Raw genomic sequence first — 17215 nt, forward strand, 5'->3', positions numbered from 1 at the left:
GCCAAAATAATTGAAACACTTGAGTAAATTATGGATAAAAAGTATATTGAAAGCAGGTGCTTCCTCACAAGTGTGCTTCCTGAGTTCATGATGCAATTAACATCCCATCATGCTTAGGGTCATGTATAAAAAAAATGTTGGTTACCATGGCTATGCCTCCATAGGATGACAATGCCCCCATCCACAGGGCACGAGTGGTCACTGAATGGTTTGATGAGCATGACAACAATCTAAACCATATGCCAAGGCATCTCAGTCACCAGATCTCAACCCAATTGAAAACAATGTTTTCCACCACCATCAAACAAAACTCCAATAGATGGAATTTCTCATGGAAGAACTGTGTCAGCATCCCTCCAACAGAGTTCCAGACACTTGTAGAATCTATACCAAGTGCATTGAAGCTGTTCTGACTGGTGTTTGTGTTTTCATTATTTTGGCAGTTACCTGTATAATAACAACACTATTTTAAAAATCTTCAAACAAGATTGAAATATATTCTACTTGGGACCATGATCTTTCAAACGGCAGTCATATTTGTATTTATTCTTTCATATTAAAATCAATTCCCTACAGTAGGGTTAGGCATAGATGCAGATGGGCTGTGATGGGATGACAGGTGTTCTGTTAATAAACTTGGGAGGTTGGTTCTACAAAGAAAACATATGGTCGTTAAAACCTATTTAGAACCTAAATATTATTGTCAATATCCACTGTGAGGATGTCAAAAAAAAGGCTACTATAAAAACAGCGTCTATGTGCTTCTGAATATCTACAAGATGGGCTTGGAGAACAGTTGGGGATGTACCACTGAGCGATGGATTGGGGGTGGAGTGTGGACTGGAGGGAGTGATGGACTGGAGGGGGTGGTCCACTTCGATGGGAGGGCGGAGGGTGTGTGGCTGTCCAGCATTGGCAACTCCACACTCCATCCTAAGGGGACTGAAATGTTTACCCCGGCCACATGTGTTCCACGGACACCCCCTCACACGTAAAAACCCTCCCACCCACGACAAATCTCCTCCCAGCGCTATCAAAACGAGTCCCTCCACATTGAAGGGTCTCTCCACCCACCCCGGTCCCAGCCCTCCCCTTGCACGTTCCCAAGCCCGCAATGTTCATCCAGGCAGGGAGTGGCCAGCGAAAAAGTTTAGCCCCATCTGTTGCTGAGCGATTTCTAAACCTCCCTCCTGTAATTTGCATTATGTTGTAAAGGATGTATGAAACATTGTATGATGTCTTTCGTTGTGAATGTGGTCTATTTTTGTTACTGTTGGGCTCGTCAACAACAATTTATTTAGGTCATGTTTGTCAATGGCGCCTTTTCCGCCAAAAAACACTAGTCAACGTAGCCGCTAAAAGGTACAACCTACCATTTGTTGGCCCCACCCAAATACCCGCCCATGACCACATCCCAATTGGTCAGCTCTTCCCATTTTAGAATTACTACAACTCTTGTTAGGTAGCGGTTAGTGTCACTCATACATGGGGTGCACTTGATTCAAGTTGCATGGTGTGGCATGCAGGCACTTCGGGAACAAGATTACAGTCGTTCCGCAGGTTTTAAAAAAATATAATAATTTAAGCGCAAATATACAAGCCGATGTAGCTCAGTTACTAAATCAAACTCACACTGCTCAACGTAGAAACCCCCCGGGAGGGAGGTCTAAGTTATGAAAGAAAACAGCATTTTCATTGGCCCACAACAACACAATTCGACATCTAATTGGATAAAAAAATAAATCTCCTCCTTTCTCCTTCGTAGCAGAATCAGCATGTTTGGTTGAAGAGCAAAAAGTTGATGTCAACCTGAAAGAAGCCCGAGAAACTCCTCCCGTCTCGAAATTATGAGTGGTAGGTGAACTTTTTTTTCTTCTCTCTTCTCCCCCCCTTTCAGAAGTAGCTACAGTAGTTTTGTAAAAGTCTACGAAGCTAACTAATAGGTAGGTGATTGTTTATGGAGTAGATACAGCTAGGCAAATCTGAAATTACAAGGTCTCAAACTCTTCAGCTCTAAATTTGATAACCATTTATTGAATCTTAGCTAACGTTAACGAGCTAATGGTTAGCCAGTCACTTAGGATGAAAAGTCGTATGAGCTAGATTAGCTAGCTTTGCTAACAACTAGTTAAGGTTGGAAAACAATTTTAAACTCTTCGAATATCATGTCATTAGCTAGTCAGGCAGCTAACGTTAGTTAGCTCTTGTGGTTGTGTAATTAAGACTCCACTAATCGTTCCCATGCTACGAGCTAGCTATTTAGCTACTTTCTTTAGCCAGTTAGCAGTTGTTTTGCGGTTGTTTTTTTTGTTGTTGAAAAACTTACATAACTTAGTTTGCTAGTTCGTGGTATTAGCAATGTTTTAATTTTATCTAATGGAAGTATCATAGACGTGTCAGCTGTAATATCCTAGCTTGCTTTTGTTTAACTGGCAACTAATATCAGGTAGTTAGCTACTGTTAGCAGCTAATCCATTTGCAACGTTACATTTACAGACCAACAGGATGAAATGGCCGCGATGGTGGAAAGCGGTGGAGGCTTCCTTCAAAAGCGAAACACAAATACCGGACAAGTATGCTTGCCAGTCAAATAACATTACACATTCCCAGATAACGTGCATTCCTCAATGTATTCCTCTGATGTTTGCTAGAGACGTTACCCCCTTTCCTCCCCCCTCCTGACATGTAACGTTAACTAGCTAGAAAAGTAGCCAAGCATGAGACATTTTGAACTAGCTAGCTATGGATAAATGTGTGGCTTAACTGTGGTCAGTGGTGGGAATGGGTTTTGATCAGTGTTGTTGATTTCTCACAAGCACATGTCACCGGGGTGGGGATATAGGCAGTCGTAGAGGTGGATGATCCCACACGGGGAGTTCCTGCCAGCCCCGTACAGCAGCTCGCACAGCCCATTTTGGCTGGCGTCGGAAGGGGGTGGCTTCGGCTGAGTGAGCTAGTTTATAGGGCAAGATAAAGGTGTGGGTGGGTTGGGGGAGGGGAAGTTTAGCCCGCCGCTGCTCTTTAAAAAAAAAAATGTGATCCCACCCATTTGCCACTGGCGCTCCCCCATTTCCTCTCCCTTGGCTTGCCCTCTCACTCATGCCTGCTGCAGCACACACGCTGGAATGCTGTGTGTACTGTCACATTTCACCGTAGGTGTGATGTTAAAACCATGGCAAATGTGACAAGAATTTTACATTATGTTAATTATTGTTCGTCTTTCACTGTGGTTTAATTTGTTTTAATTGAACTCTTTCAGACTAGATTTGGTTTCTCTTATGAACACCTTGAAAAGCAGATCACATTGTTACATCAAACAGAACCCCTTTGGTAAAGTTTTGTGATGCTGTATCTTATTGATTAGCTGTTGCACATGTAGGAGCTACTCTTCCTGTGAACAATGTGTGAGTTTTGTATACTGTATACTACTAGTAGCTTCACAACAAAAATCCAACTTTGTTTTTTTTTGCAGGACTCCCAGCAGCCCTCTCCTTTAGCTCTGTTGGCAGCGACCTGTAGTAGAATCGACACCCCAGGCGAGAGTGACTCCGGCTCCGAACAACAGTTAGACCTAAGCCAAGCCCAGCTGACCCAGACAGCCAATGGGAGCTGGCAGATCATCCCTGTCAGTCTCGGTAGCTCCAGTGGTTCCAACACCATCACCACCGACTCCACTGGCATGGTCATGACCGCGGGCGACTCGGGGAAGAACAGGGGGCAACAGGTGTTGACGTCGGTCTCCAGTGGGCACCAGGGACAGCAGCAGTATGTGCTGTCCTCAGCTCCTTCTCTACAGGGCCAGCAGGTCCTCACCATGTCTGGGGGCCAGGTTGTGTCCATGCCCAACATCCATTACCAGGTGATCCCTCAGTTCCAGACGGTGGATGGCCAGCATCTACAGTTTGCCCAGGCAGGGGTGCAGCAGGACCCTAATGCAGCTGGGGCAGGACAGTTCCAGCTAGTCTCCTCGCCTAACGGGGGTCAGCAGCTGGTTAGAACAGGGAGTGGAGGAAATATCCTAACCATGCCCGCCGGGGTCCTACAGCAAGCCATCCCCCTACAGAACCTAGGTCTGGGTAACAGCGTCCTGCAGAACAACCAGGGCCAGTTCCAGTTGGCTAATATGCCTGGTCTCCTAAATGGCAATATCACCCTCCTTCCGGTCAGTGCAGCTAGTGGGTCTGAAGGGGACGGAGGCTCTAACCAGCAGCTGATGCAGCAGGTAGTGTCAACCTCTGGCACGTACTACACCAACTCAACCACCACCACCACTCAGACAGGCACCTCGTATGGAGGCATGACACAGCAGACTCAGAGCACCAACGGCTTCCAGAACTCTGGCGGCGGGATCCCCATCCAGCCAGATAACAGAGATCAGCCGCAGCAGATCCTCATTCAACCCCAGCAGCTCATCCAAGGAGGGACCTCTCTGCAGACAATCTCAGCTGGGGGACAGGTGTTCGCGACACCAACACTTACCCAGGATGCCCTGCAGAACCTGCAAATTCAGACCCTCCCCAACACCTCTCCCATCCTGCTGAGGACCGTCGGGCTCAACGGACAGGTGAGCTAGGAGTTCTACTCAAGATTTTTCGGAATGTATTTGTTGATTAGTGCTGGCGCCCTAGTTACAGGCTCTGACTAGGTTATTATAAGATGATAACCAGTTCTCAGGTATAAACCCTAGGCCCTATAGCTTACATTTGTGATTTAGCACCTTTTCCCCCTTACTGTACCACCAACTAACTGAATGTTGCTCTGGCTGGAGTACCCCTGAAGTACCCCCTCATGCAGTTTACCAGTAGGCCTATGGTCTCACGAGTCTTATCATAGTATCCCATGTGGATAGACTAGGTTATCCCCCCTGGTTGGGAACCACTGACTTAGACACTCCTGTCTTTCTCCTAATGATCCAATGTAACAATGATCTCTGTGCAGATGATGTATGATGTTTTAATTTCTGAATAATTTGTGATGAAAGAAACCACTGATGCCAGAGAGAGAACAAAAGGGGAAAAAATAAAGAAATGTAAACTCATCTCAGTCCAACAGAATGGAAAATATAACTTAAATGTGTCCGTTCCTAATTGATCAATACGGACTTCCTCGATCTGCTAATCAATTCCTCTACCTCATCCCTCCAGGTGAGCTGGCAGACCCTCCAGCTGCAGAGCCCAGCGGGGACCCAGATCACCCTGGCCCCCATGCAGAGTCTCTCTCAGCTGGGCCAGGCCCAGGGAGGTACCATGCAACTCCCTGGCCTGCACACCATCAACCTCAACACACTGCAGAACTCTGGTTTACAGATGCACCAGCTACAAGGAGTCCCCATCACCATCTCTAACACATCTGGTACGTGTTCTGCTCAGGACTGAATTAACACTTATCCTATTGAATTTCAATTCGTCTTTTACTAACAGCCCATAGAAACGCATTGAGTAACGCATTCATAAATGAAACAAAGGACTGGTATAAATAAAGGTTTTGAAGTGTCTGTACTATGTCTAGGAGATGTGAGAAAGCTCAAGAAATTATATGTATGTATGTGTATGTATGTGTGTATGTATGTGTGTATGTATGTGTGTGTATATGTATATGAATATATGTGTGTGTGTGTGTGTGTGTGTAACCCCTTATTTTTTTGGGGGGGCACCAAATTACCTCCATACTTCTGTTTTGTATGAGTCCTTCAGACGAGTCTCGTGACACTTGTGTAGGTCGTAGTGCAAGATGGAGAACGCCATCATGTTCGCGAGAGTCTCTTTTTCCATCGATTGGTCATACGTTTTCGAAGCCAAACCGTTCAGACGCTACAGACGCGGAAGGCTGACCTAGACGGATACGGTGGATTGAGACGCAGACCATATCTTAAACTGACCGATTTTACTGGAGGTTTAAATAAAAAAAATAATAATAATGTTACTTCGCTTGATGCACGGGTGGTCACAGTTGTAGACTTACCCATATCTGCACTTTAATGGTTGTAATCAGAAGGTTTTCATTCAGTTGGTTTTGAATTATTTGATGTCAACAAACAAATGTAGCTTGATGCCTGGAATGCAAAAGTAAGTGTTAAGTAAGCCAACTGGTTTGCCTTGTTCACGCTACATGGTGCTAGTATCTACATGGTGCTAGTATCTACATGGTGTGTGTTCAGAGTAACAGACGATTGGTGGGCATTGACTAAGCATTTCCTTTACTCCTCCGTGGGTCAGTGACAATCAGCTAGTAAGAGGTTTGTCTGGTCCGGCAGTCGGCTAGTAAGAGGTTTGCCTGGTCGGCTAGTAAGAGGTTTGCCTGGTCGGCTAGTAAGAGGTTTGCCTGGTCGGCTAGTAAGAGGTTTGCCTGGTCGGCTAGTAAGAGGTTTGCCTGGTCGGCTAGTAAGAGGTTTGCCTGGTCGGCTAGTAAGAGGTTTGCCTGGTCGGCTAGTAAGAGGTTTGCCTGGCAGTGAGTTGGAGTAGATGAGGGGGTGTAACCACCCCACCCACCCTGTCAGTGTCTTATCCGGGCCCCCACAGACAGACACACGTTATGTGGGCGTGTCCAAGTTTGCCCTGTTCCTACCAGCATTTACATTTTATGGCTTGGCTATAGTTTTTCTGTCCTGAAATTAGACATGAAATTCAACATGGATTTCCCCAATGCCTCAACCTGACCATACCGGTTGGACTTGTAATTTAATTTGGCTGGGATAATAAGATATTTAAACTGGTTTAGTCTCCACAGTACAATGACAGAATAATAATCACCTGCTATTGTATTTGGTCTGTTGATTGTCATGAGGTTCTCTTTATGCTAAGCAGTTCTCTTTATGCTAAGCAGTTCTCTTTATGCTAAGCAGTTCTCTTTATGCTAAGCAGTTCTCTGCACCCGCTAGAACATCTGCTAAACTGTGTATGTGACCAATAAATGTTGATTTTTTTACTTGAAGGTGATTTTGTATCTGTAATGCCCAATGGCTCTATATACACACCTAAAACAATTGATTGGTCACAGTAAGCTTTCATGAACGGGAAGGCCAATGATGTTTGTAAACACTGAATATACTGTAACGGCTGACGTTCCTGTTTATTCCTCCACAGGAGACCAGGGTTTGCAGGCAGGGGGAGACAGTCTGGATGACGGCACAGTCATGGAGGAGGGAGACACGTCCCCTCAGCCTCAGAACCGCCGGACACGAAGGGAAGCCTGCACCTGTCCCTTCTGCAAGGACGGAGAGGCGAGGTACATAACATCTGAGTCTGTCAACACTTAAGAGCTGGGTCAAATGTTGTTTTTTTTTATCACCTGAAAGCCTTTCTCTTGATTTTTTACGATGATGTAGCCAGGAACCAGGTTGGTTATGTGGTTTATAACCAGGTTTCAGGAAGAATCACTGACGCTATTGCTTATGACTCGTATGCAGAAACTTCTGTCTTGATCCTATTGGTCACAACGTAACAATGACCTCTGTGCAGATTAGATTTTAATTTAGGAGTAATCCTGATGAATAAAAAATGCTGATGCCAGAGAGGAGGGGGGGGGGGGGGGGGGGGGGGGAATAATAACAATGCAAGCTAATCGGAGAGAACGGTTGAAGTATATTTGAGTGGCATGATATGCGAAGACTGGGGGGCAATATTTCTGAAACTGCAGAAAAAGGTTGGTGGCACACATCAAATAGCCTAACAGCAAAATGACTGTCAATTCCCCCTTTTCCTGTTCAGAGATCCCAATAAGAAGAAGCAGCATATCTGTCACATGCCAGGTTGTGGGAAGGTGTACGGTAAGACATCTCACCTGAGAGCTCACCTTCGCTGGCACACTGGAGAACGACCCTTCGTCTGCGGCTGGTCCTTCTGTGGGAAGAAATTCACTCGCTCGGACGAACTGCAACGCCACAAGAGGACACACACAGGTGAGACGGCCAAGCCGATTTTTAAATTACATCTTTATTGATACGTTATAACAGAGACGATGGTTGGTTGTTTAGCGACAAAACCGATGCGCGCAACTATGGCGCAAAACAGACTGGGTCGGCAACATGCAATCTATATATTTAATCTCCAATGTTTATTGAAAACATAAATCAAGTTGCACAATGAGCACTTTTCTCTCTAATACGTTGTTACAGTTGTTGGCTAGCTAGCTAATGTTAGCGGTGACGTCCATCAGAACGCCTCATAACAAGACGTGGTATCGAGAACAAGGTCAAACTAGCTGAAATCGGTCACTCGGGATTCCCCATATGGCCGTTTCTTGTCATTGTTGCTCGCTATCTGACCATCCAGAATCACAGCACATGGCCTTCTGCCCCATTTGAAGAGCCCGTATCATTTTTGTGACGTTGTCAGCTAACCCGTCTATGGAAGTTGTCAAGTTAGCTCTCCCCATACCCAGCCTCTCATCACACAAACAGAGCTGGAGGTGGTGTTGTTAATGTCCCCGTACCCAGCCTCACCACACAAACAGAGCTGGAGGTGGTGTTGTGAATGTCCCCGTACCCAGCCTCACCACACAAACAGAGCTGGAGGTGGTGTTGTGAATGTCCCCGTACCCAGCCTCACCACACAAACAGAACTGGAGGTGGTGTTGTTAATGTCCCCGTACCCAGCCTCACCACACAAACAGAGCTGGAGGTGGTGTTGTGAATGTCACCGTACCCAGCCTCACCACACAAACAGAGCTGGAGGTGGTGTTGTTAATGTCCCCGTACCCAGCCTCACCACACAAACAGAGCTGGAGGTGGTGTTGTTAATGTCCCCGTACCCAGCCTCACCACACAAACAGAGCTGGAGGTGGTGTTGTTAATGTCCCCGTACCCAGCCTCACCACACAGAGCTGGAGGTGGTGTTGTTAATGTCCCCGTACCCAGCCTCACCACACAGAGCTGGAGGTGGTGTTGTGAATGTCCCCGTACCCAGCCTCACCACACAGAGCTGGAGGTGGTGTTGTGAATGTCCCCGTACCCAGCCTCACCACACAAACAGAGCTGGAGGTGGTGTTGTGAATGTCCCCGTACCCAGCCTCACCACACAAACAGAGCTGGAGGTGGTGTTGTGAATGTCCCCGTACCCAGCCTCACCACACAAACAGAGCTGGAGGTGGTGTTGTGAATGTCCCCGTACCCAGCCTCACCACACAAACAGAACTGGAGGTGGTGTTGTGAATGTCCCCGTACCCAGCCTCACCACACAAACAGAGCTGGAGGTGGTGTTGTTAATGTCCCCGTACCCAGCCTCACCACACAAACAGAGCTGGAGGTGGTGTTGTTAATGTCCCCGTACCCAGCCTCACCACACAAACAGAGCTGGAGGTGGTGTTGTGAATGTCCCTGTACCCAGCCTCACCACACAGAGCTGGAGGTGGTGTTGTGAATGTCCCCGTACCCAGCCTCACCACACAAACAGAGCTGGAGGTGGTGTTGTTAATGTCCCCGTACCCAGCCTCACCACACAGAGCTGGAGGTGGTGTTGTGAATGTCACCGTACCCAGCCTCACCACACAAACAGAGCCGGAGGTGGTGTTGTGAATGTCCCCGTACCCAGCCTCACCACACAGAGCTGGAGGTGGTGTTGTGAATGTCACCGTACCCAGCCTCACCACACAAACAGAGCTGGAGGTGGTGTTGTTAATGTCCCCGTACCCAGCCTCACCACACAAACAGAGCTGGAGGTGGTGTTGTTAATGTCCCCGTACCCAGCCTCACCACACAAACAGAGCTGGAGGTGGTGTTGTTAATGTCCCCGTACCCAGCCTCACCACACAAACAGAGCTGGAGGTGGTGTTGTGAATGTCCCCGTACCCAGCCTCACCACACAGAGCTGGAGGTGGTGTTGTGAATGTCCCCGTACCCAGCCTCACCACACAAACAGAGCTGGAGGTGGTGTTGTGAATGTCCCCGTACCCAGCCTCACCACACAAACAGAGCTGGAGGTGGTGTTGTGAATGTCCCCGTACCCAGCCTCACTACACAGAGCTGGAGGTGGTGTTGTGAATGTCACCGTACCCAGCCTCACCACACAAACAGAGCTGGAGGTGGTGTTGTTAATGTCCCCGTACCCAGCCTCACCACACAGAGCTGGAGGTGGTGTTGTGAATGTCCCCGTACCCAGCCTCACCACACAGAGCTGGAGGTGGTCTTGTGAATGTCCCCGTACCCAGCCTCACCACACAAGACTGGTTTGGATATATCCCTGACCAATATGGCTTTCATTTTCACCCCATTCTGAGACCGAGTTTGAAACAGCCCCTCTAGTCATTTTAAAGCTGCAATATGTCACTTTTGTGCGACCAATTTCACATAGAATAGTGAGTTGTAGATCTGCGCTATTTCTATGCTTCCTGTTTTTGTATCCTTTCACTTTCGGTTTTGTACACCAGCTTCAAACAGCTGAAAAATATATTTTTAGTAATGGAAAATATTTTTCAGAGAGGTTTAGATGATCGACTGATTCTCTACATTTATACTTGTTTGTTTTTTGTCACACAAACTGAAATTAGGCTCGCTAACCAGGAAATAATGGAGTGATATCTACATAGTGCATCTCCATGGTTGTTGCCTGTCACTGCTGACCTTGTGATGACTGGACGAGGAACAACTCTGGGGCCCTAATTACAGCCTCTGACTAGGTTATTATATGGTGATAACCAGGTCTCGGGAATAACCTTTGACCCTATTGCGTAATGATTTACAGTTTCAGTCATTTACAGACACTTCTGTCTTTCTCCTATTGGTCCCAACATAACACTGACCTCTGTGCAGATTTAGGTATGTTTTTATTTGATTTTTAAATTTCTGAATAATCATGATGGAAGAAACCACTGATGCCAGACATTCTGTTCTGTTTTTGAAGGAGACATTTCTCCAGGTTTACAAGAATAATCACTACTAACCTGTGACCTCTTCATGCCGTCTAGGTGAGAAGAAGTTCACGTGTACGGAGTGTCCAAAACGATTCATGCGCAGCGACCACCTCTCCAAACACCTCAAGACCCACCTCAACAAGAAAGGAACCACCGGTGGCGCTGTGACCTCCGATAACTCCGCCCCTCAGTCGGGTGGAGGCGGAGCCACGGATGCCGGGGGTGTGGTCAATGACCAACACGCCCTCATTGCCATGGAGACACTGTCGCCCGAGGGCATCGCCCGATTGGCCAGCAGCGGCATCAACGTGATGCAGGTGGCTGACCTGCACTCCATCAACAGTAATGGATATTGATTACTGATTGGATGTGGGGATCAGGACGGTAGTGGAGCAACGGACATTGATCTATAAGGGCTATATGTGTCTAGATTATATACAGTAAAACTAAGGGCTAATAATAGGAAGGGAGGGGAGAGCTCTGTTTAGATATTTTTGAGAGCTGAGACAGGATCCAGGGAGTCCCTTCAGCTACACTGCTATGGCGTATTTCCATGACCTTACCCATTTCATTGGCTGTGAGTCGGGTGGAGAGCAGTCTAGATGTTAGTTACCTAGATCTGATCGATAATGGAAGGGAATGAATGGTACTACTACAGTGGTTGTCCTAGTAACACATTCACGAAGGCGGCTTCTCTGGAACACAATATAAATCCATCACTTCCAATCTCTATTTGTACATAACGCAGAAACGCACTACTGCTACTCAGTCCCCCCCCCCCCCCATGGCTAGGAGCCACCCCCTCTCTCAGGTCTCTTCTTGTCCAACCCCCCTCTGTCTGGGTATAGTACAGTATACACCAGGGATAACTTCAGTACTCCACTGTACTAGCTGGTTGAGTGGGTTGGGCCTTCGCCTGGTCTCTCACACCTTCTCTTGTCTAGCCCGGTATCACCGTTGTTTCTCATTGAAGGCCAGTGTGGATGGGGGAGGGGCTCGTCGTTATTTGGTCACTATTTGGACTTCTGGGGCCTGTTCAGGAGGATGTAACGTTACACAACGTTCAGATGGTAACATATGGTGTAGAAGGGAAACGGCTCTTGTTTTTTTTTCTATTTGTATCTGCAGCGTTTGGCATGTTTCATGTCCCTGAATCCAGCCCAGACCCAGGAGCATTAATCAGCAGGGGGGCACACACACACACAATCACCTACATGGGGTCCTGGTCAAAAGTAACGTACTAAACAGGGACACAAATCTAAAATTGTCATGAAATATCTCCTTGTTTTTTGCCTTTTTTTATATAGGTACACATTCAAGCCATCATGCTTTGATGCGTTTATCATAGCAAAAAAGAAGAGAATTTGGGATAAGTCTTTGTATGTACATATGTTTTTTTTCTCTCTCTCGTGTAAAGATACGGAAATTCTTAGCATAGGAAGGATCAACTGAACTTTATATGGTTGCAAGAGATTGCCTTTCTGTTGTGAGTCTCTCATACACAATCAATCTTAAACTTCTATTCTAAACTTTTTATATAAATGTAGATTTTGTTTAAGCTATTTCCGACAAAAAGTGTTGTGTCTATAGAATGAACTATGTATGTATTCAATACGGTCCAGTCCCAGTACATGATTTACTTCTCTGGTATATTTGTCAATTTGCTTCATACTCCCAAGTTCTTTCTCTGATGCATTTGGATATCAAATTCTTCCTTGACTACTTTAACCCTGTTTTTTTTTTTTTTTTTAAGTCTTATTTCCAAATAATGCAAAAAAATAATTTCAGCTAAAACCAAAAAAATCCATATTCTGTTTTAAGAGAACTGTGGAATGGAAGGTTGTCATCAGTTCTAGGCAGTCGATATAACCTGGCTCTGGACCTGGTTGTATTACAGCTTCGGTTTCTGTATTAGGGTTGCTAAAGACAGGTAACATTCCTAGGTTAATGAAATCTTGTTAGGTAGTCCTGCTTATGCAATCCCTTTTCCAGGAATTTAACTTTTCTGGAAAACCACATTTATTACAACCCTACTTCCGTAACAGCATTGGCCTGCATGTTTTGGAAGAAAGTACACGTGATTTATTATTACGTAAGAACAGCATCATTAGGTTGTCTCAAACAGAAAGCCAGGGTCGATCAAACGTTAAGATTGACCTCGTCACTATTTTAATCCAGTCAGTTTCAGTAATGGTGTCAGTCACAGATGTATTGCAGAAGACTGACTAGCTGGGGTTCTAAATGTGCAACAAATGGCACCCTATTCCCTATGTAGTACTATGGGCCCTGGTCAATAGTAGTGCACTAAAGGGAGTAGGGTGCCATTTTGGATACACATTTGAAGAGGGTTAAGTACTTAACTCCCTGTTGACTTGATGTCCACTTCGAGCTCGATCAACTACAAGTTGTGAGGAAATGTATTTGAATGCATCGTTTCAGTATTTGATTTGTACTCCTATCCTTGCAATTTAGTTTTCAGACAAGTGCCCTTAATGTTTTTATTTCATTTAAAAAGGGAGGTTTTTTTTGAATGTTATTACTACAAATGCCAACAGCTGGATTAAAAATTACAAATACAAAATGTGTGATCTGTTCTTTTAGATGTATGATCCTGTTGACTTGAGTTGGTCGAGCATGGCGCTTGCAACGCCAGGATTGTGGGTTTGATGCCCGCTGGGGCCAACCATGCACATGTGACTAAATTGCTTTGGATAAGTGTCTGCTAATTGGCATATTCTCTAAATCTGACGTCTTCGTGTCCACCCCTTTAGCAACTCAGAGGTGACTAGTCCTTAGTAAAGTGAATGACTAAAATCAGACACCGTCAAATCATTTATTTGAAAAAAATCTGATTAAAATCAACATTCATATCAAACAGCAGTAGAAACCATGTTAGAGCTATAGAACATAAACCTCATCTGGATAGGTGCCAAACTTCTGTATTCCCGGACCAGTGATTTGCAACTGCTCCCCCTGGTGGTCAGATAAGGACATTGAGGCTCCCATTCAGATCCTCAGTCCTCCCCATTTGACAGTTTACTGTGAAGACTAGAAAAAAAATTACAATGTCATAATTGCAATACGAGGGAAGAAAACCCCTTGCTATTCAAAACTACAAGTGGCTGTGCCCTAAAGTAGAGTATAAGAGGATGAATATGTATGGGGCCATATGTATGAAACTGATCCTAGATCAGCACTCGGAGGCTAGATGCACATGGCCCAATCTGAGGTAAGAGTGGACAGAAGCCCTGGTATTTAAAAAAAAAAAACAATTTCTTATTTACAATGACAGCCTGACGCTGGGCCAATTTTGCACTGGCCGGTTGTGATACAGCCCGGGATCAAACCCCGGGTCTGTAGTGACGTCTCATGCTGCGCCACTCAGGATCCTGAGCCAGAGACAGTAAGGGTTCGGGGGTAGAGCTGACCTGCTGAGGTAAGAGTGGACATCAGAGAAGCCTTGGAACTGAGCCAGAGGGAACAGGATTCCAGTTGGGCAGCGTCCGTCTCTGGCACGGCAGAAACTGCAGTTACATATGCCTCGACACGGTGGACACCGCCAGTCCTGCAGCAGGGGACAACAAGAATAGTTACATGAAAAAAATAAATACATTCTAACTTCAAGACTTTCATAACCTCCTAGAGAGAGTGTCTGAATGACTCATATACCCAATGCACCTGCATTAGGCTCTTGACAGAGTTCTTGCAAGCAGCTAGGCTCTAAAGGTCATGTTAATTAATTCACATGCTACCAAGGGGATAGTTAATGTAGTCATTAACGCTGTAGGCTACTACCCACTGAACTACTTTCTACGAGCAGGGAGACTAAAGACTTTAAAAAAAATATTGATGAATCATTAGTGCTTTTTTTTTTCTTCTTCACACACACACAACAGCTGAACCAAGCCAGGCCACATCAGGCGTTAACTGTGCTGGCCTGGTTATGCAGCTGTGAGAAAATAAAATATCAGAGCCAGCACAGTAAGATTTTGGTTGACATGAAAAGTGTATAAAGACAAGTGATGGAGTTCCTACCGGGTCGAGCAGGGCTTTCCTGACGTCCTCTCCGTATCGGTTCCTCAGACACGGGCCACAGAACTGTCCCATTATACCACGACACTCCTCGCTACGGCAACACGTTTTGGTGTCGGTAGTCTTTTGGCGACACTGGTGACACGTTGAGCCCTGAGAATCAGACAGACGTCAAATCAACAAGAGACCGCAAAAAATACATTTTTGATGCAAATTGGTCAACAAAATTGTATTGTATCGTGCACAAGACAATACCCCTTCGACTTTGGTGAGACCTAACTTACTGTGGCTCTGTTGTACACCTTCTCTGTCGTGTGGTCTGCCACCAGCAGTAGCACATCCTCAGTGATCTCCTCCACAGGTCTTATGCTGTGAGGTTTGGCCTGATTGGGACGCGGAGCACGCCTCTGCCTCGGATCACCACGTACCTGGAACAGAAAGCGGACAGCTCGTTGATAAATCTATTACCAGAACAAATCTCTATACATCACAAGCTACATTTCATACTATGTGAATCTAGAGGTTATTTTACCGTACTGGGGACACACAAAGCAGAGTTTGGGTTGGTATGATCACGTCAAAAGGGTATTTGTTAACCTCCAATAGTTCCTCCTCCAGACTGAGCTCCAGCGCTCTCTCCTCCTGGTGGGCCTCCAAGCTCTCAGCTCCCCCCATGGAGCGGGTCCGTCTCTGGGAGGATCTGTTAGGGCTCGTCCTGGACTTCCCTACTGCGCCCTTGGAGCGGGGCGCTCGCTGCAGGGGAAATAGGAAGAGGTCAAGGAGCAATGAAGCTGCACTAGCCAATAGAAAAGCTGAAGAAACCTGCGCTGGCCAATAGAAAAGCTGAAGAAACCTGCGCTGGCCAATAGAAAAGCTGAAGAAACCTGCGCTGGCCAATAGAAAAGCTGAAGAAACCTGCGCTGGCCAATAGAAAAGGTGTTGAAAGTTGAACAGTATCTATCCCACCCAATCTCCCTCACTCCACTGCATTCAATGCATACGCTCTAGGGACTTGAATATATTGAACATGCCCATCCATGGTGAGCAATAAACATGGAATCAACTCACAGAGCCTTTCTCCTTTTTAAGATGGCCTTCTTTGTGACTCTTCAGCAGGGCAGCTCCTGGCATCTTATGCAGGTCTGCTATCAACTGAGCCAACTGCAGGAGTCGGAGTTAAAACAAGGCATACACAGCATTAGTTGTACAGATAAACGTGACATTTGATTGTCATCTCTCGGGAGTGTGTGGTAATTTTACCAAAAGGCACGTTTACCATAGCTTTGTTAGCCTTGACGTTCTGGGCCCTCTTGGCCAGAAAAGATCCAGACTGTGCTAGATCAGCCTCAGAATCAGAACCTGACTGTTGTTTAACAGGCTGTGTTCCGTCGGTCACCAGCTTCTCTTCAACTTCAAATCTGACTGTTCCCTTCTCAGCCTTCATCTTCCTCTCCTCTTCTTCACTGGAGTGAGGAGTTGGTGTGGCTAGTTTACGGGGGCGCAGTACCACCCGTAATGTGAAGCGATAGGGTACAGGCTGTTTTATGGGGCTGTCTTTGAGATCCACTGGATTGCCACTGTCTGAACTCTGGTGGAAAGACAGGTAGATAGATGAAGAAAAAACAGTTGACAACCAAATTCTACCTGAATATTTTCACGTTTTTGACAACCATATAGAACCACTGAATGAGAACGAGGTCCATACAAATCTGATTCCCTCCAAACAGTACATTTTGAAATTAGGCCTATTATTAAAGTAACTTGCTGTGGGTATAAATTAGGATTTTTCAAGACCCGATTAAATAGCATAAACTCAATGACTGGATAATTTGTAAACAGGTGCAAAATAAATGCACAAAATTACACTTATATCAAACCTCGTGATCACATAGATCACTTTCACAGTCGGAAAACCCATAGAACGTTCTGTCATTTTCCGAATCCTCTGTGAAAATCTCGGCGAGTTTATTGGAGAGCAAAGACAATCCCAAAACACCAGTCTAGAAGAAGTGGAAAAGAAAACAATTAAAAAGATCGACTAGTTCAGTTAAACATTGTAACTAGAATCAATTTAGAGCAAAAGAAGACGAAACAAAGTTACATTGTCCATTTTGTCAAATTGCGTTTGATTTCTTGTCAAAGGCGGCACTGAGGATCTTGGCTGTGTAGCCTATTGATCCGCCTAGCAAGGTAGCCTATCCAATTATTCAAATGAATCTTAATCAGGGTCGTGTTTATTAGGCACCAAACGGAAGAAAACGAACTGAAACAGAGAGGAACTATCTAGCATCCAATAAAAATACGTTAATGTTTGTTTTCCGTTGCTAAATATTTTCCG

The 17215-nt window shown here is 45.6% G+C and overlaps 2 protein-coding genes across 4 annotated transcripts; one reads left to right on the forward strand and one right to left on the reverse strand.

Annotated features, from left to right (window-relative positions):
* Positions 1-1749: 1749 nt before the first annotated feature.
* On the forward strand, positions 1750-13426 carry sp1 (sp1 transcription factor). Of its 2 annotated transcripts, none has more exons than XM_021570134.2 (8): positions 1750-1854; positions 2497-2573; positions 3473-4564; positions 5145-5352; positions 7083-7224; positions 7707-7897; positions 10900-11605; positions 11640-13426. In XM_021570134.2, the coding sequence occupies exons 1-7, from the start codon at positions 1848-1850 to the stop codon at positions 11199-11201; spliced, it is 2019 nt and encodes a 672-aa protein (XP_021425809.1). In that variant the 5' UTR covers positions 1750-1847; the 3' UTR covers positions 11202-11605; positions 11640-13426. The 2 variants fall into 2 exon arrangements, with proteins under 2 accessions (XP_021425809.1, XP_021425810.1); XM_021570135.2 differs by having other exon boundaries at positions 1844-1943.
* A 238-nt stretch (positions 13427-13664) lies between these two features.
* On the reverse strand, positions 13665-17138 carry LOC110495202 (cell division cycle-associated protein 7). 2 transcript variants are annotated; one of them, XM_021570514.2, is made up of 9 exons: positions 16979-17138; positions 16755-16877; positions 16154-16465; positions 15946-16038; positions 15475-15630; positions 15162-15305; positions 14881-15030; positions 14274-14410; positions 13665-13893 (listed from the first exon to the last, which is right to left on the reverse strand). In XM_021570514.2, exons 1-9 carry the CDS (start codon positions 16985-16987, stop codon positions 13860-13862), a joined length of 1158 nt encoding a protein of 385 aa, XP_021426189.2. In that variant the 5' UTR covers positions 16988-17138; the 3' UTR covers positions 13665-13859. The 2 variants fall into 2 exon arrangements, with proteins under 2 accessions (XP_021426189.2, XP_021426190.2); XM_021570515.2 differs by having other exon boundaries at positions 16742-16877.
* Between the last annotated feature and the right edge of the window lie 77 nt (positions 17139-17215).

The sequence above is a fragment of the Oncorhynchus mykiss genome, chromosome 17 (genome assembly GCF_013265735.2).
Source record: "Oncorhynchus mykiss isolate Arlee chromosome 17, USDA_OmykA_1.1, whole genome shotgun sequence".
Lineage (NCBI taxonomy): Eukaryota > Metazoa > Chordata > Actinopteri > Salmoniformes > Salmonidae > Oncorhynchus > Oncorhynchus mykiss.